The following is a 26,867-nucleotide window of genomic DNA, read 5'->3' on the forward strand; positions in this document are numbered from 1 at the left end:
AACAAATATACAAGTAGAAAAATGAACTGGTGGGAAATACACAAAAATGTTGCTCCTGTATTTCTGGGTCAAGTAATTATGGTAACTGACATTTTCTTTTTTTTTTTTTTTTTAAAGACTTTATTTGAGAGAAAGAGAGAGAGAGAGTGCACGAGTGGGGAAGAAGGGCCGTGGGAGAGGGACAAGCAGACTCCCCACTGAGCAGGGAGCCCGCCGATCCCAGGACCCTGAGATCATGACCAGCTGAAAGCAGAGGCTTACCTGGCTAAGCCACCCAGGTGCCCCTACATTTTCTTTCATATTCTTTTTTGTCTGGATTGTATGTTATTTTAGCACCAGAAAAAAAATACTAAAACTAGAAAGTAAGAAAGTATGCTATTCTGGTTTTGGTCCATCATGCCGGCAGCCCCGCCATTTGGAAAGCAGCATTTGACTTGGTGCCTTGAGATGCAGCTCTGTTGACTCTAGAGGTCAGGATGGACGACTTGTGTCCAGGGCCCGGCCCGAGGGCACGGCTGTCCCCCATCTGGGGTCATGGCTCCTGGCTCCTGAACAGGTAAAAAGATGCTCAGTCTAACTGGAAACACACAGATGACAAGTTAGAGTACAGTGGAGTTCTATCATTTATTTAATTTTTTTGGCCCATCAGTTTGGCAGGGTTTGATACGATTTTGTTGGTGTGTTGGTGAAGCTATAGCACAACAGGTGGCCTCAAACAGTGTTGGTGGGAGGGCAGATCCATCCGACCTCTGTGGAGAGCAGCCGCCATCAGAATTACAAATGCAGGGGCGCCTGGGTGGCACAGTCGGTTAAGCCTCCGACTCTTGGTTTTGGCTCAGCTCGTGAACTCAGGGTCGTGAGTTCAAGCCCTGCCTTGTGCTCCTCACTCACCGTGGAGCCTGCTTGAGAACCTTTGTGCATCTCCCACTCATGTGCATTCTCTCTAAAATAAATCAATAGATTTTAAACTAGATTTTTAAAAAGTTACAAATGGACATGCCCTTTGACTCAAAAATCCCTCTTCTAGTAATTCATCTCATAGATATGCAGTGATGCTTGGTGCAGTGTTGTTTATAAGAGCAGGAGTTTGGAAACAGCCAGTAGGGGACCAGTTGAATAAGTTTCTGTCGTTAAGCCCCCCAGTCTGTACGTGGAGCTATGGTAACAGCAGTGGTGGGGGAGGACCCGAGCAGAAGGAGGATTGGCATGGATGTCAGGGTTTGGCCTTTTGTCCTCTGTTCTGTTTTAGGACAAAATGACACACTGTGAAGTAAATGAACTCTGTGCCTCAGTTTCCTAGTTTCTAAAAAGGAAATGATTCTAACCCCCGCGGATTACTATGAGGATTACGGGAGCTGATCCATGTCAAATGCTTCTATCAAAGCCCGGCCCAGACTGAGCCCCGTGGAAGCTTCTTACTCCGGTTGCCACATAGGCTCTGGGGGATGGGCTTCTCTGCCACGGGACGGGGAGGTCTGGTGGCCAAATTTCCAGCTTCCTGGAGACAGACACGAGATAATGTGGGAAAAGTCAAGTCCAACAGGAATTCATCCGAGAGTATCCTCTCGGGAAGGTGACCCAGGATAGTGAGCAGGGCCGGCAGACTGGTATATCGGTGGCTCTCCAAAGAGCCACACGTGCTTTTCTTCACACCCTCGTGTGGATTGGATTGAACTGGTCCAAGTGGCAGCTGCCACTCCGGAGCCCTCAGGCCCTGTCCTGCCCACACCAAGGGTGAAAACCCCAGCGAGGCCAGCTCCTTCATTAAGCCCTTGGCAGCACAGCTGATGTTTAAGGCAGCAGAAGAAAGAAAGAAGAGAGGACCAAGGTGCCACCTCCTCGCAAGGCCCTTCCCCAGGGGGCCCTTACACTGTGCTCACGTTTTGTGACGCTTGTCGCAAAGCGCCCGTCACTGCTGCGGGAGTTGAGAACAAAGGTCTTGCAGCTCGCAGCTTTGCCGCCATGAACGAAATAAATCCTGTGGGTGATGAAAATGTTCTGGAGCTGGTCATAGTGGTGCTGGTTGGGCAGCCTTGTGAGCGTGCTAAATACCGAATGGTACGTACAGGTTAAAGGTGTAGATTTTGTTCTGTGAATTTTATCACAATTGTTAAAAAGTGGACTTCCAGTACTAAGGAGTAAAAAGAAGATGAATACTAGGGAGAGGCAACCATTGGGCTTTCCATACCTGCTTTTTAATTGCTACCACGGAGTTGCATTCGGTCTCTTTTGGCTTCTAGCACCAGGGCTGGGGCAGTGGGGCGCATGAGGGACAGCCCGGGTCACGTGCACACTCTAAAGCCGGGGGTACTGGGGCTAGGAGGAGCTGGGTGGACACACAGTGTCCTGTTCTTCCTTAGCTAGGAAGCTTCCGTGAAGGGAGGCGTACCTGCGTTGGCCCCAGACGGCCATGGTATTACTTCCTATTGCCCGAAGCAGCTGGTCACGGGTGGGCTTTGGGACCAACCAGTGTCAGTAGGGGGTCAGGGTACAGTCCTGACTTAGGGAAGAGACGGGTGAACTCCTGACCCCCTCGCCGGGTTTCTCGGGGCAGTCACAGGTAGAGCTCTGTTCTCGTTTCACGATCACTTCCTCTCTCCGCAGTCCAGGCCAAGCAGGTGTTTGCTTTCGGGCAGGATCTGTCCGCTCTTTGTAAGCCAGACCCCACACCGAGGACTGCTCTGCCCCTGGGATCACCGGGGAAATTTTGTCTAGATGAGCCTGCATTTCCTCCGCCCCCCAACTGTCATGAAATACTACCTAGGAAAGAAAGGGGGGAGCGTAGTGCAGGGACCACAGTGGCGTGTGGCCAGCATAAGGCTTACTTAGCTGTTTCTCCTGCTCTGTGGGTCCCCAGAGGCCTGAGTCCTGCCGAGGGGGGCCTGCAGCTCAGAAGGAGCAGGGCAGGGACCAGGGAAGGACGACGGGGAAAGAAAGGGTTAAAGTCAGTCCGGGTTTTTCAGTGTGGTGAAACCAGGGTGGAGGGTCTGCCAAGAACAGGTCAGGTTCAAAACAGGAAACCCCAGGGTAGTGATAAATGGACACTTCTCTGTGGACTTTACACAGATCCCTAGGGAAAATGCTGGAACTGATCTCATTCAACAGATTTTTGGTGAGCTTTTTTCTTATTTTTATAAATGCATTGAAGAGGAAGTGCACAATGAGCTCCTCAGGTTTGTCGGTGACACTAATCTCTTCCAGGTGCTGAACCGCTAAGATAGTGGGGGGCTGCCGCAGGCGGCTCCCGGGGCATTCATGGGAGGGGCAGGAGAATGGCCACAGGGGCGGGCAGAGCAGAGCCAGGCTCTATCGCTCTGGGCTCTCTCAAGCCCCCCGGATGCAGTTCGTGGGGTACGTGCAGCAACCGGCGTGGGTGCAGGCAGTGGGGGAGAGGTGTGACGGGGTGCCCACATCCCCGGCCCACATGGAGGCCCCTGGAACCGCCAATTCCCTCCCGGCCTGTGCACAGAGGCCATGCTTTTCTGGCCACCTGCCTTCCTAGAATTCCTGCAAGCACTGCCCTCTTTTCCCTCCTTCTGCAGTGCAAAGCTCCGTGGTCACCTCCGCTGCTCTCCGCTGTTCCTGCCCCATCCCTCCTAGCTGGTGTGGGACTTGTTGATCTTCCCTAGCTTCTGACCTTACGCCTCCTCTGCTCGGATGAGGGGTGGTGTGAGCTCAGCCTGTCCCCAGCCTGGGGGCTGCGTCCCCTGCCATCAGTCTTCCCATTCTTTTGAATCCACCTGGCCGACCCCGTATAGCCCCTTCTCCCCCATCTCGCTCTATTCCGACCAGCACTTAATACATTTCCCTCGAATCACTGCAGACTCAGCCTCCTGCCCGTTCTCTGCCCGGCGCTTCTGCATCTCCCCTTCCCCGAGTCCCTAATTTCTGCTGGAATCTCCCCCTCAATGTCTCAACGTCTCAATGTCTCAAAGTCAGGTGCTCTCCACAGTTTAGCCTGCTCTTAATTCAGATAAGCCGGCTTTGTTTTCCCTCCCCACAGCACTTCCGCTCCCCTCTCCCCACTCCCGCAAATGGGTCTGATTCTTGCTTCCAGGCCCCACAACCAAAGATACAAAATGCTGTAGTGTTTACTTCCAGGCACCAGGAGATCAACCTGCCAGGCCTGGTCTGTACGGACTAAGCTGTGACCAGAGGATTCCTAGGACAGAGAAGCTCCTCAAAGGGTTAAGAGATTTGGTTCCATATTTTATCACAGGAGATTAAGCTGTAGCCTTTGGAGCAGCAAACTTTCTTAAGTTTCAATTGTTGAGAAGGCAACCAATGAAATAATTGGTTTAGGCAGGAATCCTCAAGGAGTACCAAAATCATTCAGTAAGAACTAGCTGAGAAACAGGATAATTGCGTGGTGCCTAACCCCACAGAATCACTTGCTAATCATGAGGGGGACAAAACTTTATAAAATAAAAATCTGTGATCAACCGACCAAATTTAGTGTCATTAACTGACCAAATTTAGCATCATTATGGGGTTCCTGATGTCACATGAGTGAAATGGTCTTGCCCCAAATGGTTAATCCTCTATTCACCTTAATTCTTCAACGAGGGTTCTGGGAAAAAATGAGCCCAGTGACCTAAGGCATCTGTATTAGAGTTCTCCAGAAAACCAGAACCAAGAGGGGAACATGTGTGTGTGTATCAGATTTGTTACAAAGAACTGACTCCTGCAGTTAAGAATTACAGTTGGCACTCCGAAGACCCAGGAGAGCCAATGGTATAAGTTCTAGTCTGAAAGTCAGTAGGTTCAAAACCCAAGAAGAGCCAATGTTTCCTCTCAAGTCTGAAGGTAGGAAAACAATAATGTCTGAGCTCCCAGGTAGTCAGGTAGAGTTCCTTCTGACTAACAGGAGGGTCAGATTTTTTATTATTTTCAGGCTGTCAACTGATTAGACAAGGCTCACCCATATTAGGGAAGGCAATCTGCTTTACGCAGTCTGAGTTACCAATTCAAATGTTAATCTTACCCAGAATCACTCTCATGGCTGCACCTAAAATGTTTGACCAAAATTCTGGGCATAAACATAAACAATTAACCATCAAATTTTCCTTTGTATATAATGAATTAATTTCTCCCTATGAATCTAGAATTGTTTTAGTACGGATAAATCTTAGTTGAAAAAGCCCAGTTTAGAGGAAATAAAGGGACAGAGGAACAAGTTAAATGGCATACAAGGAAACAATCAGAAAAATCCAGAATGTGGGTTATCCTATAAAACAACTAACTGGTTTCTTTCAAAAGTCAATGTCAAAAAAATAAATGGTGGGAGAGAATTTTCTGGAATAAAAGAGATATAACATACAATTGGTGAATATTGTTTGGATTCTTTTTCTATAAAAAAGAGCTATATAATGTATTTTGAAGGAAATCTCAATGTGGACTGGATATTAGATGATATTAAGAAATTACTGTAGGGGCATCTGGGTGGTTCAGTTGGTTAAGTACCCTGCTTTTGTTTGTTTGTTTGTTTGTTTTAAGATTTTATTTACTAATTTCAGAGAGAGAGAGAGAGAACATGAGTGGGGGCAGGGGAAGGAGCAGAGGAAGAAGGGGAGAGAGAATTCCAAATAGACTTTGCATGGAGGCCAACGCAGGACTCGATCCTACAACCCTGAGACAACCTGAGCCAGAATCAAGAGTAAGAGGCTGGGGCGCCTGGGTGGCTCAGTGGGTTGAGCTGCTGCCTTTGGCTCAGGTCATGATCTCAGGGTCCTGGGATAGAGTCCCGCGTCGGGCTCTCTGCTCAGCAGGGAGCCTGCTTCCCTATCTCTCTCTCTCTGCCTGCCTCTCCATCTACTTGTGGTTTCTCTCTGTCAAATTAATAAATAAAATCTTTAAAAAAAAAAAAAAGAGTAGGCTGCTGCACTCACTGAGCCACCCAGGTGCCCCTAAATGTCTGACTCTTGATCTCAGCTCAGTCTTGATCTCAGGGTTGTGAGTTCAAGTCCGGTGTTGGGCTCCACGCTGGGCATGGAGTCTACTTAAGAAAAAAAAAAAAGAAAGAAATTACTATAAACTTTCTTAAATGTGAAAATGGCATTGTGGTTATTTTTAGGAGGTGCATATTAAAGCATTGGGGGTGAAATAGTTCTTAAACTTGTTTTCAAGCATTTTAGCAAAGGAAAAAAAAACAAACCCACATGTATATAGATAAAGCAAAAGCGGCAAAATGTCAGCAATGCTTAAGCCTACAACAAATCTGGGCCTACCGGTGAGCATTATGGTATTCTTTCAACTTTTTCTGTATGTTTGACCATTTTTGTTAAGCTACTGGGAGTGAGCCTGAGAGCCCTGGAACCTGGTGAATCTGATTATATCACTGGCATGGGAGGGGTTGGTAACGCTGGGCTGGGAAAAATCTCTTCCTTCTGTGAGGCTCAGAGTAGTATTTTGGGCTGAATTGCCTCCCCGCCACCCCCACCCCAAATTCATATGTCGAAGCCTAACTCCCAGTACCTCAACTCGTGACTATCATTAGAGATAGGGCCTTTATAGAGGTAATTAAGCTCATGTGAGGTCATGGGGGCAATGTCCTTATAAGGAGAGTAAATTTGCAACACAGGCTAGAAAAGAAATAAGACAATGTGCTGTGAACTAAATGTTTGTGTCCCCCTGCAGATTCATACGTTGAAGCCTAAACGTCCCCCCGCTGCCCGCACCACCGCCATGTGATGCTATTTGGAGATGGAGCCTTTGGGAGATAATTAAGTTACAATAATTAGGCTTACATGAGGTCATGAGGGTGGGGTCCTGTTATGGACAGGCTGTTTGTGTCCCCCACAATCATATGCTGAAACTACATGCCCCTCAGTATTAGGAGGCGGGGCTCTTGTGAGGTAATTAGCGTTACAGGAGGCGGTGAGGGGAGAGCCTTCATTAATGGGAAGTGTGTGGTTTTTTTTTTTTTTAATTTTTAAAATTTATTTGACACAGAGAGAGTGAGACAGGGAACACAAGCAAGGGGAGTGTGAGAAGGAGAAGTAAGCAGGGAGCCTGATGTGGGGCTTGATCCCAGGACCCTGGGATAATGGGGACCTGAGCCCAAGGCAGACACTTAAGGGTTGAGCCACCCAGGAGCCTTGGGGAGTAGTGGCCTTGTAAGTCTTGAGATAGCTTGCTTTCTCGGCTCTGCACTCTGCGCGCCGAGGATGCCACAAGTCAGTCGGCACTCTGCAACCTGGAAGCAGGCCCTGGTCAGAATGTGACCAGGGCTTGGCATTTGGACTCCCAAAGCCGTTGTTGGTGCATGGGCATGCGTGTGTGTGTCTGTGTGTGTGTGCGTGTGTGTGATGGTTTATGTCTGCAGCCTGAGCTAAGACAGACCTTCATGATGGGATTTAGTGCTCTTCTAAGAAGAGGAGGAAACGAAAGAACTCTCTCTACTATTTGAGGACATAGTGAGACGCCACTTCTGAGCCAGGAAGAGAGCTGACACCAGAAACTGACCTGGCTGCCACCCTGAGCTTGGACTTCGACCTCCAGAGCTGTGAGAAAACAAATCTCTGCTGTCTAAGCCCCCAGCCTGTGGTATTTGGTTCTGGCGGCCCAAGCAGACTAGGCATGAAATGAAGACACAAGAAGAAGAAAGTATGTACAAGCCAAGGAGGGAGACCGCAGAAGAAACATGTCGTCTCCGTAACTGTGAGACATTTCTGTCATTTAATCCACCTCATTAGGGCAGACCCAGCAAACCAATAGGAGTATCACACACCATTGTTTACACTTCCTTTAAATGAGACACAACTCTCACACAGGAAAAAGAGTTCAAATGAGGCAAAGTCCACACTTTTCTGTGTTTTCCTGTGGTGAGGACAGGTTGGCAGCTAGAGGCCAGCCACCTGAGGGAGAACAGAACGTGGGATGGAGACATACCCATGGAAGCCACTTGGGGCTACTGTCTTCTACTTTGGAATCCTGACTGTGGGCATAGAATTTGATCCTTAAAAAAAAAAAATTGTATTTATTTATTTGACAGAAATCACAAGTAGTCAGAGAGGCAGGCAGAGAGGCAGAGAAGAAGCAGGTTCCCCACTGAGCAGAGAGCCTGATCCCAGGACCCTGGGATCATGACCTGAGCCGAAGGCAGAGGCTTTAACCCACGGAGCCAGCCACTCAGGCGCCCCTAGAATTTGATTCTTAATAATTATTACCTCTTTTTTCCCCATGCTATTAATAGAGCTATATTTTGGGTGGTTTTTTTTTTTAAGATTTTATTTATTCATTTGACAGAGAGAGATCAGAAGTAGGCAGAGAGGCAGGCAGAGAGAGAGGGGAAAGCAGGCTCCCTGCAGAGCAGAGAGCCTGATGCCGGGCTCAATCCCAGGACTCTGAGATCATGACCTGAGCCGAAGGCAGAGGCTTTAACCCACTGAGCCATCCAGGCACCCCGAGGTGGTGGTGGTGGTTTTGTTTTTAAAAGATTTTATTTTTAAGTCATCTCTACACCCAGTGTGGGGCTCGAACTCACAGCCCTGAGATCCAGAGTCACATGCTCTACCAACGGAGCCGGCCAGGTGTCCAAAATGGAGTTGTATCTTGTAACCCGGCATCAAGGTGAAAGAGGTGTATGCAATATTTGAAAGTAAGTTTCTCCTGTGGGAGTAAAGCCAGGAATGGTCAACATTTGGGAGACAGGATCGGCGGTCTGTAGAAGCCGTTCGCTCTGAGGGCATCCATGCAAGGCTTATGAAACGGCATTGTGGAGGGACACCCGGCTCTGGCTTTCACAGACACGAGCACAGATCCCCCCTCTTCCAAATAACAGTGTGAGACTCTTAACCAGTGCAATTCGTATAGCCCACTGGGGCCACATTTTCGCCATCTGTAAAATGTGCTGAATGCCACCTTACTGGCAGGGACACTTGCGAATCGGAGCTGTTGGCTGTAGAGCCTGGGAACACAGCCGGGACGCCGCAGACAGTCGCTGTTTCACTGCTGCTGTTCATTAGGAACACCCGATAGAAGGCGGAAATGCAGTGTAAGGCAAGTAGAAGCAAATATAAAAGAAAGCGGCCCTATGCTGAGGGTAGTTAAAATGAATGCAGAATGGCTCCCAGAGGCGGGGGAGGGAGAGATGGGGCTTTCTTGTTCAACGGGTGTAGAGTTTCGGTTTTGCAAGATGGATAGGGTTCTGGAGATGGACGGCGGGGACAGTTGCTTTGCAACGTGAATGTGCTTAGCGCCGCTGAGCGCCAAAATGGTTCTGATGATCAATTTTGTTATGTATATTTTTCTACAAACGGAAAAAAAACGAAAAGGAAGAAAAAGCTACCTTATTACGTAGTATAGTCCGCTAGATAAAAGCAGAGGAATATGTAAACAGCCAACAATGATAAGCTGTTAAAAAAATGGGTAGATGTGGGGCAGCTGGGTGGCTCAGTCGGTTAAGCGTCTGTCTTTGGCTCAGGTCATGATCCCAGGGTCCTGGGGTGTAGATCCCGCATCGGGTTCTCTGTTCCTCGGGGAGCCTGCTTCTCCCTCTCCCTCTGCCCCGACCTCCTGCTCTGCTCTAAGTCTAGAAGAGAGGAGCCCCGTGGAATATGCCTTCTACAGACTCCCTGGTGCCTTCCCAGGGCTCCCAGGGCCAGGCAGGTCGGTGGGACAAACAGCTCCTCGGGTCTCAGAATGTCCCAGCTCGAACATCTCTCCGCAGTCTCTGGATTTTTTTTTTTTTTAAAGATTTTATTTATTTATTTGACAGAGAGAGAGATCACAAGTCGGCGGAGAGTCAGGCAGAGAGAGAGAGAGAGAAGCAGGCTCCCGCTGAGCAAAGAGCCTGATGCGGGGCTCGATCCCAGGACACCGAGATCATGACCTGAGCCGAAGGCAGCGGCTTAATCCACTGAGCCACCCAGGCGCCCCACGCAGTCTCTGGATTTTTATGCTGAGATCTGTTCTGATGCATACTAAGAGCCAAAAAATGTTTACTGAAAGATTTCATATATGAGAGGGTATATTGGTTTGCTAGGGCTGTTGCAGGAAAGTACCCCCAACTGGGTGGCTTCGAACAGGGGGCTTTCCAGGGTTTGGGAGGCCAGACCTTTGAAATCAGGGTGTCAGCAAGGCCACACTCCCTTTATGTGCTCTCAGGGGGATCCTTCCCAGCCTCTTCCTCACTTGTGCTGGCCCCGGGCGCCCCTTGGCCTTTGGCAGAGCACTCTTCCGGCCCCTGCCTCTCCTCATCTTTTGGGATAACAGTTGTTAGATTCAGGGCACACCATGTTCAAGGACGATGTCTTCTCAACATTTTTAACTGATTACATCTTCAAATACCAATTTTCTTTTCTCTTCTTTTTTTTTTTTTAAAGATTTAAAGATTATTTGTTTATTTGACAGAGATCAAGTAGGCAAAGAGGCAGGCAGAGAGAGAGAGAGAGGAGGAAGCAGGCTCCCTGCGAGCAGAGAGCCCGATGTGGGGCTCGATCCCAGGACCCTGAGATCATAACCTGAGCTGAAGGCAGAGGCTTTAACCCACTGGGCCACCTGGGCACCCCAAAGACCTAATTTTCAAATAAGATCATATTCCAGAGTTCTGGGTTCTGTGAATTTTTGGTGGATACTATTACAAAGAACCATTTCAGTTGCAAATTACAGAAAACCTCATTGAAGTAGCTTAAACAAATAAATTTTTTTCAGGTTATTATTCCTATTTAAAAAAAAAGATATTATTTATTTATTTGAGAGAGAGAGGCAGAGATAGCTAGAGAGAGCACAGGCAGGGAGGAAAGGGAGAAGCAGACCCCGCTGAGCAGGGAGGCTGACGGGGCCGATCCCAGGACCCTGGAATCATGACCTGAGCCGAAGGAACATGCTTAACTGGTTGAGCCACCCAGGCTCCCTGAAAATGATTATTGAGATGATTAACAGAAAAGTCTAAGAATACGTGGGACTTTAAGAATTCCTTGACCAAGGAGATCAGTTTCTTTCATTCAGATCTATCTTCTGCCATATTGGCTTCTTTCTTAGGTTTCCATCTTGTGGCTTCTGGATGATCTTGAGGCTTAAGGATGTTCTTCTCATATCATCCTTATAGGTTACAATCCTAGTGAAAAGTATCTAGTATCTCTGCCTGAATACTATCAGCAAACATTTCATGGAAATCTTTGGTTTTGAAGGTTTCATGCCCATCTTTAAACCAATCGCTGTGGCCAGGCCCGAGTCTATACCTCAGCTCTAGAGTCAGGGGCAGATTCAGTCCCACTGAAAGCACACAGAGGATGAGGGAGGTGTTTTCCCCAGAGTGAACTTGGAGTACTGTTTCCAGAAGCGTAAGGAGGTGATAGGTAGTAAAAAGAGTAGCTGTCTACTAGAATGTTGGTCTTCCTCTGACATCAAAGAGCTCCCGAGAGGCAACTCTGGTTTTCATGTCTATATTCCTGAGCCCCAGATAGCAGCAGATGCTCAAAAAAGTATTTGTTGAGTTGTTTTAAATGTTTAACATAATTTAGTTTCTGAGGGCTTATCTACTTTATCCATTATAAATCTGAGACTCAGTTTTTGAACCAGGGTGACTCCATTCTAGTGAGATGCTGCTCTTTGTAAAACCCTATCTAGGTATACCAGTTGGCCTTCTGTTGTGACATTATTCTTAAAAATTCCATGAAAGGAACCAAGAAGGAAGGCTCATGTGTGGGTCAACATGACAGCAAAGAAACAAGTAGTAAGCAAAACTAAGGAACAAAGAAAGACATCTCCATCTTCCCCCTTCGTCCCAATGCACACACATAAATCTCAGTATGTGCAAGGGAGAAGTATGATTACTCTCACATCCCTAGAGCCCTGGTGGAGATACAAGATTCTGGGTTTAGGCATATGTCATCTAACGGTTTAGGCTTGAAGTGTTGTACCTTAAACACCCACCGAGGGGCCTGGTCTCCCAATCCCTGAAAAGAGCCGGTGCTCAGAGGCTGAAGTCAGACGGCCCCTTAGCTAGATGTTGCTGGGCTCTGTATCCACACCATGGAGTTTAATTTGCTGACCTAGATGTAGTTTGCAGCCCACAAAACCTCACACCACAGCAAAGCTTTTCTTGTGCTGAGACAGCTGGCTGGGTGTGATGTTGCAATGACTCAGTTCTTAGTAAAGGGTCTGAAGAAATTAGGGGCAGAGCTAAAGCCCCAAGACCACAGCCCCAAGAGACCTTCCTGTTTATTCCAGGGTGAGAGAACGGGAACCTTCTGTTTGTGGACACTGGTGTTTCATCAGAAGGGACAAGCCTGGGGCGCTGGGTTTGAGCTGTGTGTACACAGTCCACACATGATGGTCAGACAATTATACTTAGACTGATCATTCAGACTTGACCACGCGGGCCCACACATTTTTCACTGAAATACTCCCCATCTTCTAAGTATGTGTATGTGCATGTTGTTTTGGTTGATACGCTTTTACATAAATTTATGCTCTAAAAGGAATACGTCTTAGAATGTGTTGGTACCACCAAGGGGCAGGGGATTTAAATCCATCCATGTGAGTTTGTAATATTTTTAGTATTTATGATATTTATAGTATCTAGTATTATAAATATAAAATTAGTGTTTAGTATTTATGGTAGTTAGTATTTATATCTCCTGAAATATATTTAGTGTTTTAGCACTTATATATATTTATAATATATTTAGTATTTCATATTAGTAGTGTTTTTAATAGTATAGTATAGTATTAACATTTATAGTATTTTCAACCCTACTGTTGCTTTAGGATTACCTTCAAGTGCTTATTAAAAATGGGAATGCTTGGGGAGCCTGGGTGGCTCCATCAGTAAAGCATCCAATTCTTTACTTCAGCTCAGATTATGATCTCTGGGTTTGAGCCCCAAGTTGGGCTCTGTGCTCAATAGGGAGTCTGCTGGAGATTCTCTCTCTCCCTCTGTCAAAAAAGGGGGGAATACTTATTAAAAATACATATTGCTGGGTTCTGCCCCAGATATATGAAACAGTAGGCTTATGCATGGCAGACCTGTCAGCGATCTGTTTTTCTTTCAACTTTTTATTTTGGGAAAATTTTCAAACACATAGAAAAGTTGAAAGAGTACAGTGCTCACCCCTATATCTTCCACTCAGATTTCACAATGATCACATTCACTACATTAAATTCTTTTCCCCTTTCTCACTCTTTCTCTAGCCATAATGTTTTTCCCCTGAAAGAGCTGAAAGTCAATTTCAGACATCCTGACCTTTCACCCTCGTTGTGGGTTGTTATGTTCCCTCAAAAGACAGGCTCAAGTCCTAAATCCTGGTGCCTGTGAAGGTGACCTATTTAAAACTAGGCCTTTGTTAGTATAATCAAGTTAAGATGAGAGCATCCTGGAGTAGGGTGGGCCCTACGTCCTATAACTCGTGTCCTTATAAAGAGAAAGAGATGTGACATCACAGAGAGACACACAGGAGAGGTCATGTGACTATGGAGGCAGAGATAGGGGTTAATGCTGTGCTATGCCAAGGAGCACGAAGGATTGTCAGCAACCACCAAGAGCTAGAAGAAGTAAGGTGGGATCTTCCCCAAGAACCTTCAGACAAAGCACAGCCTTGCCATGATCACATATACAAAAACTAACAATTTTATAATTATGTAATATCCAATCCATAATCAAAAGGACTTAATTATCCTCCAAAGATCTTTTATAGATTTTTTTTTTCTTTTTTGGTCAGAATCCAATCACAGTTTCTTATATTTATTTGATTGTTATGTCTTTTTAACTTCTTTTATTCTAAAGTAACCCACCTTTAAAAAAAATGACATTTACTTTTACTTCAAAAGGTGTTAAAGACAAAATTATTCCCAAACTGTAAGGAAGACTTTATTCAAGATTATTATAACAAGGGAGAGAGATCAGGGTCATAGGCAAAAGGCAGGACGAGGGGGTCAGCGGATGGGCCAGTACTAAGGACAGATGTCACAGGGAGGGGGATTCTTGCTACACTAACCTGACATGACACTTGTGAAAGGCAGGTCAAGAGCTTAGACATCAAAGCTGGGGGGTGAGGACCTTGATCAGAAGTCAAGGAGGACCAGATATCAAGGGTGGGGCATGATTTAGCAAGATTCTTTGCTAAGACTGGCTGGGCAGGCCCAAGACAGAGTGGGGACCAAGGTCAAGGCCTAATCAAAAGATGTTCAGACTAAAGTCTGGCGAAGGAGAGAGCCTTTATCACAGGTCAGTTGTCTTAGAGTGTGTTCCACACTGTGAGTTTGTATTCTTGATTCCTCGTGGTATAACTCGACTTGTTCCTCTATGTCTGTCTTTCCTGTACACTGCAGTGTAGTCATGAGGCTTGGTTAGATTCGTGTTAGTTACACTGGCAGGAATAATTCACAGGTGGCATCATATTTCTCACATTCTGTTACATGAGAAGGTGCATAATTGTTGTACACTGGTGATGCCCAGTTTGATTGCTCAGTTAAGATGTTGGGTTACCAATAGTGGTAGTATTCACTCTGATGCTCAAACTGTCCCAAATTTGGCTAGTTAGAATCCTTTCTATATCTTCCATGTTTGTTTTTTTTTTTTAAGATTTTATTTATTGATTTGACAGACAGAGATCACAAGTAGGCAGAAAGGCAGGCAGAGAGGGAGGGAAGAGGGCTCTCTGCTCAGCAGTGTGGGGCTCCATCCCAGGACCCTGGAATCATGATCTGAGCCGAAGGCAGAGGCTTTAACCAACTGAGCCATCCAGGCGCCCCTTTTCCATGTTTTTGAACACTTCCTAGTCTTTTGGTACAATCTGATGCCCCAGTTTCACTTTCTTGGCCCCACACAGAGAATGAGACATTTCTCCAAGGGACAGAAAACATTGTCATCTTTGTCAATTACCCCAAAGTAAGGTGTCCATTTCCTTACCCGTTTACATAAGCTTCGCAGTAGCTAATGGTTCTTAGGTGCTGTGTGCCCAGCACCCAGGGTTTTCCACGCATGGCCTCATTTACTCCATAGGCCAATTCTTTATGGTAAATACTTTTACTTATCCCCAGTTTACAGTGAGCAAACTGGGGTGTGGAGACGTAAACTGCACAGGGCCACTCGACGAGCAAGTAGGGAAGTTAAAATTGGAACTCAGGGCACCTGGGTGGCTCAGATGGTTGGGCGTCTGCCTTCGGCTCAGGCCGTGGGTCCTGGGGTCCCAGGATTGAGTCCTACGTTGGGTTCCCTGCTCAGTGGGGAGCCTGCTTCTCCCTCTGCCTCTCTCTCCATCTTTCATGAATAAATAAATTAAATCTTAAAAAGAAATTGGAACTTCGATCACTCTGACCCCAAAATAAAGCTTGGAGGCACCATGCCATATTGGCACCATGCCAATTTTGTTACCAAAACCAAAACAAAGCCCTACATAAAAAGAACAACTTCATAATATCTACAGTTAAAAGCAAACCCAAAAACTATGCTTGAAGATGACAGGCATGAGGCAAAATTTAAAGAAAGAAGTCCTGGAGAAATCTGGTACCTTTCCCCTGTATTCTAAATTGCTAGTAATCACAATTTAGGATAACCCAGGTCAGGCCTGGAATGTCATGAGAAAGCTTTCTTGTAACTCCACTGGAAGCCTTATCATGGAATGAAATGGAGCAGGGACTTTGGACCAAGTTAGTGTTAAAAGCCTTTCAAGGTTTTCTCACACCTACCAGCGGTTTTCTCTGCATCTGGGGTGGTCTATCCAGAGCTTAGGCTGTCCAGGTTAATGGAAGGGTGAGGAGGGGCGGGGGCGGGGGGGAGAGGGCTAGGATTCTGTCCTGCTTCTCCTGTCCCAGAGTGCTGGGAAGGGAGAGGGGTAACTGCCTGGAGGAAGGGGCCCTTTTTTCTAATCTGCCCAAAGGTGCCTTATTGGCCAGCAGGGGCCTCATCTGAGCGAGGTTCTTCCTCTACGAACCTGACTGTTCTGGGTTCAAGGGCGAGTGACTCTCTGTTATCTCTTCACGAGAGAACACTTCCTTCTCCCCACAGGTATTTCCAGTTGTGGTTATTAGCCTAGGTATAACCTGAAATTTAAATGCATTTACATTTCTCTTAGAGCGAAGAGCTAAGGTTGTCCCTAACAACCTGCCACTTTCCTGCTTTCCTGCTCAGGAGGAGTCTTCGGCCTTTCACTCCTCTTGCCCTTTGCCACTGTGACCTCAGTGTCCATTGGAACCTGGGCTGGTGTTTAGTGGGGAGCCTTCCCCCAGGACACTAACTCCCCAGCTTGTCCTCCCACCCCCGGCCCCGAGTTTTTGTGCGGGACAGCAAGAGGCACGCAAGTGCCCCAGGGGTGGCGAGGGGTGACAGGGAGTGATAGGTGGCGGCCCGTTAAGATAAGGAGGAAGAATAAACAGAAGCAGATGTGCCTTCAGCCCAGGTCCCCAGCGCACTGAAAAGCAAACAGATGGCAGCTGGTCTGCAGGGCAGGACCCGGCCTCCTTGGAGCCAGGAGCCGGGTTGGGCTGCTCAGTCCTCATTTCTCCACTGGACCTTGTGCTCCTTCCCTGGAGACAGGCCAGAGGATCCAACCCAAATATATTCACATTCTATCTATTACCACTGTCAATGACTCCTCTCCATTTTATTTCATTATTTATTTATTATTTATTATTTTAGAGAGAGTGTGTGTGCGCAAGCATGGGGTGGATGGGCAAAAGGAAAGAAAGTCTTTTTTTTTTTTTTTAAGATTTTATTCATTTATCTGTCAGAGAGAGAGCACAAGGGAGGGAGCACAAGCAGGGGGAGCAGCAGGCAGAGGGAGAAGCAGACTCCCCACTGAGCAGGGAGCCTGATGCGGGACTTGATCCCAGGACCCTGGGATCATGACCTGAGCTGAAGGCAGATGCTCAACCAACTGAGCCACCCCGGCACCCCAACTCCTCTCCGTTTTCAAAGCTGTGCACGGACAGTCATTCTCCTGTGAACCGTGGAGGTGGAGACTGCCTGCACACACACACCTCCTTCCAGGCTGAGATTAAAAAGCAGGAAGTGACTTTAATCCCCTGGAGTGATGTCCCCTAAAGTTATGGGGCCGCCTCCCCAGGATGACCCCTCCGGCTCTAAAACTCCTCTGGCTCCCTGGGCAGTTTGGGACTCCCCACCCCAATCCGGAAGGGACCAGAGCAACAGATGGTGGGGACGGTAGGGGTGTGCAGTGGGGCGGGGCGGGGGGGTGGTGGTGATGGCTGGTGGTGCTGTAGGGCCCTTGTCTCGCATATCATTCTACAGCGGCACTTCCCTTTCAAAGGGGACCTGGACTGACTTAAAATTTGTGGGTTTTAATATTATCTAACTATGTGCAAGTTTAATTCTGGGGGTACACTCTGTGTGCTTCTAAGTAGTCTATATCCCTAAAATTGAAGAAGGAAGAGAGGGAGGAGCCCAGGGTCTCACCTACCCACTGGTCCAGGGCTTCAGGGTGGAGTATCTCCAGGAGGGTTTTTTCCCTCCCAGTCAGACCTGCTGGGACCCCCTGTGGATCTTGCTTCTGCTGGGGATCCCCAGGCTCAGGTAACACTGCCCCCGCCCTTCTGTTTGTCCAGCCTGGGGTGGCGGCGGCTCCCTGCTGTTGCTCATCTCTGGTTTGCCTTTCCCCTCTACCTGGATTCTGGATTCTTCTATCCTGGCAAGCTTGGGAGGCAGCATTTCGTAAAGGTGGGAAGTGCAGGGGTCTTAGGTGGGATGCCCCAAAAGCTAATTCTAAGAGGGAGATTTGCACGCAGAGAGTTAGGGGGGAACGTGTCCCCCAGCAGCAGCTCTAAGAGTGAGGGTTGGACTGGGCAGAAGATATGGACATGCAAAGGTTGCAACAAAAGCTCTGACCCCAGGATGGCCCTTCAGAATTGTCTCAAACTGGAGCAAGGGACTGGAGTTTTGTACCCCTCCCCCACCCCAGGGTGGCTGAGTTGGGCTGGGCTTGCTCCCCAGGAAGGGGGCAGGTGTGGGACCGGGTGGCTCCCTGCAGGCAGGGCAGTTCCTGGGGAGGGACTGGCTGTGAGCCGTCGTCAGGCCTGAAGGGGAGCCTGGGTAGTGGTCATAGCATCTGCTTCAGGTTCAAAGCCTATTTTGCAACTTCCTAGTTATGTGACCTTGACCTAATTCCTTACCCTTGAGCATGTGTTTCAGTGAACTGACCCGTGAAAACAGAAATTGTGAGGATTGAAAGAGACCGTGTTGCATGTTCTGTGGGGGAGAGAAAGTCTCCGCCCTCCTCTGCTGGCTTCCCTCCAGGTCGCTGCTGTAATCTGTGTGGTCAGGATCCAGGACACAGTTTCAGCCACGTTTATGAGGGGTGGGGCTCTTGTGCAATAAAGGGTTGGGTGCCCAGGTGCCGCCTTTTCGCCCACTTCCTACTTGCAGGGGCTGGGTGGACCTTGCTCTCCTCACTGGGGTGGGATGAGGAAGCTAAACCAGATCCTCCTGCCCGCTGGCCTCCTTGCCCTCCCTCTTCTGCCTCCCAGGAGCACTGGCTGGTTGGGACTGGGCAAGGCACAGGGGAGTGAGGGCTCCAGATCCTGGTCCCTGAGCTCGGTCCTGGCGTTGACCTCAGAGCACTGCTCTGAGGTGTTGGATCAGGCTCTGTGCTGTGGAATGGCACCCCAAATTTCTTCAGGGTTCCTCTGGTACCTACGGAGACTTGATATGAATAGGAAAGGTCCTTCCTCTGGGCACACACAGCCTCAGGAGTGCTCAGTGAGCAAATAGTGCCTTTGTGCAAACTAGAAAGAGGCCCCCAATCCTCCCCCATGTACTTGAGGTGCAGTGTACAACCTGCCCAACTTTACAGGGTGACCCTGAATGAAAATTCCACCTGATGCCATGAGCTCCTCGCCCTGCCTCTGCCTTGCCATTTACTCAGCACCCGCCAGATCTAAGGGTGTAGCCCAGGGTTTTGCGTATTTTGTGTGTTTTATGTATATATTACGGACATTCAAGTTATATGCCACAGAGCCGATCTTCCCACACATTAAACCTCTGTCTCTGCATTTCAAGCCTTAGATGCTGCTTTCTGTGATGGCATTCATGGATTCACTGGGTCCTGGAACTGCAAAGGAGCAGAGAGATGATCAGCCATTGCTTAGTGACAGGGGCACCAAATCTCTTCCTTTGGGGACAGATCCCCCAGTCACAGAAGCATCCCAGCCCCACGAGTCTGTCTTACGAGTCTCCCCTGCTTTGCTCAGGGCCCATGCCTAATAAGTTGGTTGTTCCCAGGCATGGACAACAGCATCCTGCCATGTCCCTGGAGAGGTGGTGTGGACAGAGCAGAAGTCAGGAGCCAGGTGACTTCAGGCTGGATTTAGCCTAGTTTGTTTGATCCAGAACTGAGTGTTGACTCTCATGACTTTTCTTGAAAAAAAATGTACCTGGTCCCAATGGGCCTGCCTTCCTTCATGGCAACACTTGACTGGAGCTGAGCGGTGTCTTCCTCAGTGGAATTGTAGGAATGGCCTTGACCCCAGTTTCATAGGGAAAGGATATACTCCAGAGTCAGTTAGCCTGAGTTCTAATCCTGGATCACTTATTAGCTGTGGGACCTTGAAAAGGTCATTTCTTTGTGCCTCAATTTTCCCATCTGTCATATGGGATGAGGAAATAATAGCACTCATATTACAGGGTTGCTAGGAGGATTAAATGAGTAAGTTGGAATGACAACAGGTGAGTTTCACCTGAGTAGATATTTATGTGAAGTTTCCACAAACATCATTCCATCGTCACAGTGACCTCCAGATTCCCAGCAATAGATACAAAAACACAACTTGGGAAAGTCACTCTTTGATCAGTAAGGCCCGCTGTACACCACAAGGTGATCGATTGTCCAGACTGCCCAGGCCGTGGGGTCGGGGGCAGCTGTGCCTCCTGGTCTTGTCCTGCTTAGAACTCTGGCCCTGCCGGGGATATGAGGGGAAGCCATGAGAACAGCAAGTTACACCCCCGGCCACTGCCTCGGAGAGCCCATCCTGATATCCCCAGGCATTCTTCCTGCCTCTTGTAAGTCATTCAAGGCTGTCAGCTGCAGTCTCCCACAACATTCCCGGCCAGTTTTTATGTCCCCCATGACTCCTGCTTGGGGTAATGAGTTCCCTGAGCTTACCACCCACCGAGTGAAGTCAGATTTTCTTCTGTCCTTCCTGCCCGTCATTCTCTCAGGCTTTAGGCAGAGCATCCTGGTCTAGTTCAGGATTTGGTTGGTGAATGAATTCATGACCACCGTAACCATAACATTCATGATCAAACAGATGTCACTCCCTCGTAGCCTTTGTCTTCCCAGATGGAAGAACCCTCAATACAGCGCTTGGGGGTTTTATGGTAGCTCCCCGATTTCCTTGACCGCTTTGGCTGGCCCTTCTTCTAGTCTCCCACGGTCTCTCTTTGAGGTGCAGGAAGCACTCAGGACAGCAGTCCCCTTCCCAAACACACACTGACCCTGTGCCCCATTCTGTCACACTTGGATGCAGTTCCAAGTACCGAGGGAGAATTTCACTTCAATACACACCGATGGCAGTCATTTTGTTGGAAACTGGAACAAGAGGGTATTGGGAGCTGGTGAGAGGACAGAGAGTCGAAGCAGCAAGCAGAGCACACGCATGGGATTTTGCAACTGAGCTGTGGGAATACTAGCAGAAGCTGACATCTTAGACCTCAGACTCAGAGCTCCACCCCAGAGCTGCTGTACACACACTGGTGCTTGCCCCCCTCCCCCCATGGTCCTGGGGGGCTGGGCTGCATCTGCCGAAGGGGTCACCTTTTCCTGGTTTGCATAAAGACAGCTCAGGGACCAGCAGCAGTCCTGCCCCGTCAGGGACAGCTGTGTCCTCTAGATGGGAAGGCAGAAAAAGCCAGGCCAGAGCGAGGCACTGGGTCCTGCTACTCTGCCGTAAAGGTTTGGTTTTGTTGTTGGTGTTTGCTTTCCGCCCCCAGAATTAGAGGAAGTTCTTTTTTTTTTTTTTTTTTTAAGATTTCATTTCTTTATTTGAGAGAGAGAGATAGCAACAGAGAACAGAGCAGGAGTTGGGGGGCAGAAAGAGGAGCAGGCTTCCCACTTAGCAGGGAGCCAGATGTGGGGCTCCATCCCAGGGCCCTGGGATCATGACCTGAGCCGAAGGCAGACACTTAACTGACTGAGCCACCCAGGTGTTCTTGTTTTTTTGTTTTTTTTTTTTAATTTTAACTGATTTTTATTTATATACAGGAGTACAGTACCCAAGGCTTAAGGTCACAGTTTGGCGAACTCTAGCATGGACATACATACACATATGTATCTCCATCACCCAGATCAAGAATGTTTTCAGCCCCCACAGACCGTATATGTAATTTAACATTTTCTAGGAGCCACATTAAAAACACATAAGAAACAGGTAAATTTCAATTATGTATTTGATTTAACTCAGGGGATCCCAAATAGTCTTTTAGCATATTATCACTATTAAAGGTTTTGATGAGCTGTTACTTTTCCAGTCTTTGAAATCCAGTGTGCAGGTTACATGGACAGCACGTTTCAGTTTGGACTAGCCCCATTTCCAGTGCTCAGCACCTACATAGGACTCGTGGCTACTATAGGAACAGGGCATGTCTAGAGAGTAAGGAAATTAAGCAAACACAGCCCATTGATCACAAGAGAAATCTGGTCAGTAAAAGCCACTGACCTTATCTCTATTTACAGTATTGACTCTTTAATTTCCTTTTAGTAAAAATGAATCCCCACCCATTCTCAGTTCCCTAGCCCTATTTTCCTCTAAGGTCGTATACTCAACACAGAATCTTCCTACCATGAGCAGTTTTGGTTCCCTTTGGGGCTCTCCTATGAATTAAGTTGTCATTCTCCCCATTCTGAGGCAAAACTGAGTATCTCAGGGACAAGTTCCTCGCTTGACCAGTAGTCACCAATCAGATGAAAGTCGTTCTACTCTTGAGCTTTCCAAACCTGCCCGATCACCTAAATCACTTCAAAGTGTTTAAAACAAAAAATGGCACACATCTAAGACCTCCTGAATCCCAACCCAGAGACATGCTCAGTTATGGGCATTTTAAAATTATTTTTTAAATGTTTTATTTATTTTTCAAAAAGATTTTTATTTATTTAACACAGAGACAGTGAGAGAGGGAATATAAGCAGGGGGAGTGGGAGAGGGAGAAGCAGGATGCCTGATGTGGGGCTCGATCCCAAGACCCTAGGATCATGACCTGAGCTGAAGGCAGACACTTAACAACTGAGCCACCGGGCAGGTTTTTTTTTCAGGCTTGGGAAGCACTGAAGATTACCCGCTTTGCTTAACACGTCAGGGTCTTCAACTGTGGCAGAGAGAAGCGAGTGCTGAGGTGTCCGTCCTCGAAGAGCAAAACTCATTTTAACAATGTTGTCATGGCCACGGGAGGCGGGGTATCTTTGATTCTCAGCGGCGGTGGGACCGCTGCCAGTGGCCAACTGGAGGCTTCAGAGATCCGCTTGGGTGTAGACCATTGTGTGCAGGCAGAGCCCAGGACAGGAAAAAACCCTCTCCAGTGGGCAACCAATATGGGAGAAGACAGAGGGCCCAGACCCCGAGTTGGCCTAACAGTTAAGTATGGCTAGGAAGAAAGCCACAGTTGGTGACCCATCTTCACCCTCTGGCCCTGGCATTCTGTTCTTACCTACAGCACTCGCTTTCTGGGCAGCGAGTCAGTCCATCAAATCCCTTCTTCACACACAGGTGTGTAACAGCAGAGCCAACCTGTGTTTCAAGGGGACAATTTGAAAGAGCAATGCTAAGAAAAAAAAATTACACTCATCCTTCTGGATTTCATTTTAATTGCTGGGTGTGCCCTGGGCACCAGAAATCATAAAGCAGGTCTGGTTTCCTTCCTTGGATGTATTTAAACAGTCCTGGGTTTGCAGTCAGGTCACCGGAGCTCTGGACTCACCGTTATCACAAAGAGCTGCATCTCTTTGGGGATATGGTTGAACAAATCTGAGTGTCACTTCTTCCCCTGGTTACCTATGAGTAGGAGTACCTGCCTTATAGGTTCGAGTGATTGCCAGATAAATCTCACAGGTGAAAGCAGTTTGGAAAATGTAAAGCATTACACAATGCAAGACGCTAACCTTTATAGCAGCGGAAATGAGGTACGGTATAGGACAGTGGGGCCCCTTCACCAGCTTCTAAGATGGTCAGGTCAGCGGGCACGTTTCTTCCTCTCTGCCCTCCTCCCTTTCTTTTCTGCCCCCTCTCCCTTCATAATGGCTTTTGTATGTCTTTACAAGCAGCGGGGGCTCTTTTCCTAAAAAATGAGTAACAGGCTCCTGGTTATTTTGGCCTTTGATACACACCTGTCCTGGGCTTCTGGAAATGCAAACCCCAAGAGAAAGCTCTTGGCCAGGCGTCCATAAATGTTGCCAGCGGCAATTCCTCCGCAGGCCGGTAGGTTTCCATCGGCTTTTTTGGGGAGGGGGGAATCCCTGCGTCTGTCTTTGATTGGCTGGCTGCAGCTGGGACCAGGAGCGTCCGGCCCTGTGCGGTTCACAGCCTAGAATCGCTGAGCGCTGCTTGCACCTTTGCTGCTTCATGTCCCCAAGTAGCCCGTGGAAGCTTCCTCCTCCTCCTCCTCCTCCTCCTCCTCCTCCTCCTCCTCCCCCTCCTGTCCGTTCCAGGCTGTCTTCCAGTCCTGCCCAGTCCTGCGCCGGGAACCCACAACCTCCGTTCAAATCGCCTCCTTGGGGGAATCTTCCCGGGCTAAGCCCAGCCACCACCACTCCCTTCATGGACACATTTCTGGTTCCCTGCACAGGGAGGGGGGAATCAGTCCCCGAGCCACGCACACGGGCTGTGCCTTTGTGACTTTCCCAAGCCCCGCCAGCTCTGGCAAAATGCTCAGGCTCCTTCTGAACTGCTCTCCCCGCGACAAACAGGTCGGAGGATGCAGTAAACCTCCCGGCTCCTTCCCAAAGAACGCTGGGACTTAAATGCGCTGGGCCCCAGCCAAACAGCAGAATAAAGTGGAAAATTTTTCCATCACTTACAGAAAGTATTTTCACTCGGCAGAAACAGCATCTACAGCTCTTCGGAGCAAGCTTGTTTTAGCACCGCCGAGCACGAGAACACCGGTGCGGGCAGGGGCGCTTTCCGGAGGCTGCTCCAGCCCCCCTCCCACTTCCCATCCGGCTGTCATTGTTCCCCCGCGGCTCCGGGAGGCGAACCCCGCAGCCCGGCCGGCGCGCCCCCGCAGCCCCCGCCCTCCTGACCCGCCGCAGCAGCCGCAGCTCGGGACCTCCCCGGGCGAGCCGGGCGCGGGAGCTCGACGTGCGCGCGGGGGCGCGGGGGCGCGGGCGGGGCTGGCGCTGCCAATCCCCGCGCGGCGCACGTGCGGCACGTCTCCGCATCCGGCCCCCGCCCCGATCCCGCTCCGCGGGGGGTGCGAGAGGGTGCGGGGGGGTGCGGGGGGTGGGTCGGGGACAACCGGGGGTGCGTCGACTTGGAGGTTAGAGGTGGGACAGTGCGGGGTCCGGGAATGCGCTCAGGGGTCTGGGAGGTGCGAGGGGGCCGGGGGGGGGGCGGTGTCAGTAGGGTGTTGAGAGGCTGTGAGCGCGTGGGGGTGGGTGGGGGCAAGGGGGGATGCTTAAGGGTCTTGGCTGGATGGGCGGGGGGCGCGGGCGCGCAGTGGGGCGGGTGAGTCAGAGCGCGCGGAGGGAGTACTCCCGGGCGGGTGAGAGGGTCGGCGACGCTTGGCCTCCTCCCTAACCAATTAGGGGAGCGCCGGGAAATTCCCCACGACTTCCCAGCCTATTTCCGACCCTCTCTGTCACTAAAAAGTGGGCCACACACGGGTGGGGACGGGTCTGTCGTCCACATCCCTCTTAGCCGAGGGCCCACGGCAGGAGGACGGGGCCCGGGAAGCCCGGGAGGGGGACTTCACAGGCTGGGCTCACCTGTGCTGGAGGAAGCTGATCATTTTAGGCATCTCTTCACCTCTCCTTTCCAACCCCCACACTTCCCCCATCCCGGCCCTCTCCGCTCAAAAACAGGGAGTGTTTTATTTCTGGCTGTGATTTTGAAACCCAGCCATCCCATGTGTCAGCCACCCGGCGGAAGCCCAGGCATCAGAGCTGTCCCAGTGGGCCCGCCGGTGCGCAGGAAGCAAGAGAGGGGCCGCCGCCTGCAGGGGACGAGGCGTCACGGACCGACCACTCTGAGATGGAGCTTGCGTTAATGTCCTGCCTTAGAAGGAAGGCATCCGAGCCAGCGTTCTCTGTACAGAACGGCCTCTTCGTTCTCTGCTGTGCTGTTTGGACCCCGGAAAGTTCCAGGTCCCAGCACGGAAGCCGGTCGGATGTCGCTGTACTTCGCTGCGCGTCCCCGGAGCTGTACTCTTGTTTACCCTCCTTGCGAGGCCCTAACAACTTCCGGAAGAGGAACTCCCTTTGAAGTGTGGGCAGCATTTCGGTTCCTCTGACTACTCCTTGTCTCCTTTGATGTGGAATGACGCCAGGCGTAGCAGAGACTGGCCCCCCCCCCCCCCCGGGATCAAGAGATCAAACACCACTCCCAAGTTCACCTCCAGCAGGGCGGACATATTGAAGGGCAGACTGAAATGCTCTAGAATCTTAAATTTTTCCATTTCCTGCTGTGTTTAAAAAAAAAAAAAGTAATATAGTACCTGTTTTTCAAATGTGTCATTCAATTCTCGATGCCTCTGAAATGACAGTGGAAAACCTTGGACTTACCTGCTCTATCCACATGATTTCATCTAATCCTCACAACCACTGCCCCTGGCTGGTATTATCCCCCAACTCTATAGATGAGGAATTGAAGGCCTAGAGTCCCACAGCTATCCCACTGAGAGCCTTCCTTTCTTCTATTTTTTTTAAAAGATTTGATTGATTGATTGATTGATAGCTTTATCTGAGAGATGGAGAGAAGCGTGAGCCCAGGAAGGAGCAGAGGGAGAGGGACAAGCAGACTCTCCACCGAGCATGGAGACCGACATGGGGCTTGAGCCCCTGACCCACCAGATCAGGACCTGAGCCAAAACCAGGATTCAGACGCTCAACCAACTGAGCCACCCAGGTGACTGGAGAGCCTTTATTCTTGAGCACCAGTTCCACTAAAAGTTAATTGCCTGGATCAAATGAATCAGATCCCACAAAGCACAATAGTGCTTGCCCCACCATAACCACACAGTGAAAAGTTACTGATTTTTTTTTTTTTTTGGATCTCTGTCATCATGACAAATAATAAGCATAAAAGCTCAGTCTATCACTATAGAAAGTTCAGCAGTAGACCTTGATGCATTCTTTCAGAAATGTTCAGGGTTTTGTTTTTCCTTGCTCAGAGCTATCTCTACATGGTACTGGGAGTTGGACTCCAGAACAAGTTGCTCCAAGACAAACTGTGCTGTAGTTTTCCCACCGAGATTTGCTCCGAGACCTGATCTGTCCTTCCTTCCCGGTTGGAGACTGTTAGCAAAAACATCTCCTCAGACCTCAGCTGGGTGCTTTGATGCCTGTGAATTTAGAATGGGATGGGGTGTGTGTGTGTGTGTGTGTGTGTGTGTGTATATGTTTCAATAACGTGGATAAGGTAATTTGGCTTTGTCCTAAACTTTCACAAAGCAAATCAACATTATTCACCGAATTGTTAACTTTTTAAATAGTAGTTTTTTTTGGTTTTTGTTTTTGTTGTTGTTGTTGTTGTCTGTTTGGGTTTTTTTTTTTTTTACAAAAAAAAAAATGTTCTAAAAGTGCTGTTTTGGGAGTGGAGAGGTCCTCCTGAAGGCCTAAGTTGAGAGAACGACTAGGAATGGTCTGAGTGAGGCAGTGCGATGGAGTCTGACCTGGGGATGGATGTGTCCTGGGAGACCCAGGAGGACAGGCTAGCTGCCCCGTCACTTGGGACAGGACAGGACAGGACAGGGAGGAGGCAGGAGC

General features: G+C 49.0%; 1 protein-coding gene across 11 annotated transcripts; it reads right to left on the minus strand.

The window, feature by feature from the left end:
* Nucleotides 1–233: 233 nt before the first annotated feature.
* LOC116569429 lies at nt 234–24,264 on the minus strand. 11 transcript variants are annotated; one of them, XM_032305689.1, is made up of 6 exons: nt 23,274–23,947; nt 22,598–22,677; nt 1,865–1,978; nt 1,420–1,498; nt 892–943; nt 234–548 (listed from the first exon to the last, which is right to left on the minus strand). In XM_032305689.1, the coding sequence occupies exons 1-5, from the start codon at nt 23,703–23,705 to the stop codon at nt 929–931; spliced, it is 720 nt and encodes a 239-aa protein (XP_032161580.1). In that variant the 5' UTR covers nt 23,706–23,947; the 3' UTR covers nt 234–548; nt 892–928. The 11 variants fall into 11 exon arrangements, 8 of the variants coding, with proteins under 8 accessions (XP_032161580.1, XP_032161577.1, XP_032161576.1 ...); XM_032305686.1 differs by lacking the exon at nt 1,420–1,498; XM_032305685.1 differs by lacking the exon at nt 892–943.
* Nucleotides 24,265–26,867: the final 2,603 nt, after the last annotated feature.

The sequence above is a fragment of the Mustela erminea genome, chromosome 11 (genome assembly GCF_009829155.1).
Source record: "Mustela erminea isolate mMusErm1 chromosome 11, mMusErm1.Pri, whole genome shotgun sequence".
NCBI lineage: Eukaryota > Metazoa > Chordata > Mammalia > Carnivora > Mustelidae > Mustela > Mustela erminea.

Excerpts from the sequence above, each read along its gene's own strand:
- LOC116569429 (XM_032305684.1), bottom strand. The coding sequence starts at position 23,705 with ATGAAGGGAGTGGTGGTGGCTGGGCTTAGCCCGGGAAGATTCCCCCAA. Across the intron at positions 22,678-23,273 it reads TTTCCAGAAGCCCAGGACAG|GTTGGCTCTGCTGTTACACA; the intron begins GTGTGTATCAAA and ends CTTGAAACACAG. Across the intron at positions 1,979-22,597 it reads CCAGAAAGCGAGTGCTGTAG|GATTTATTTCGTTCATGGCG; the intron begins GTAAGAACAGAA and ends CATCACCCACAG.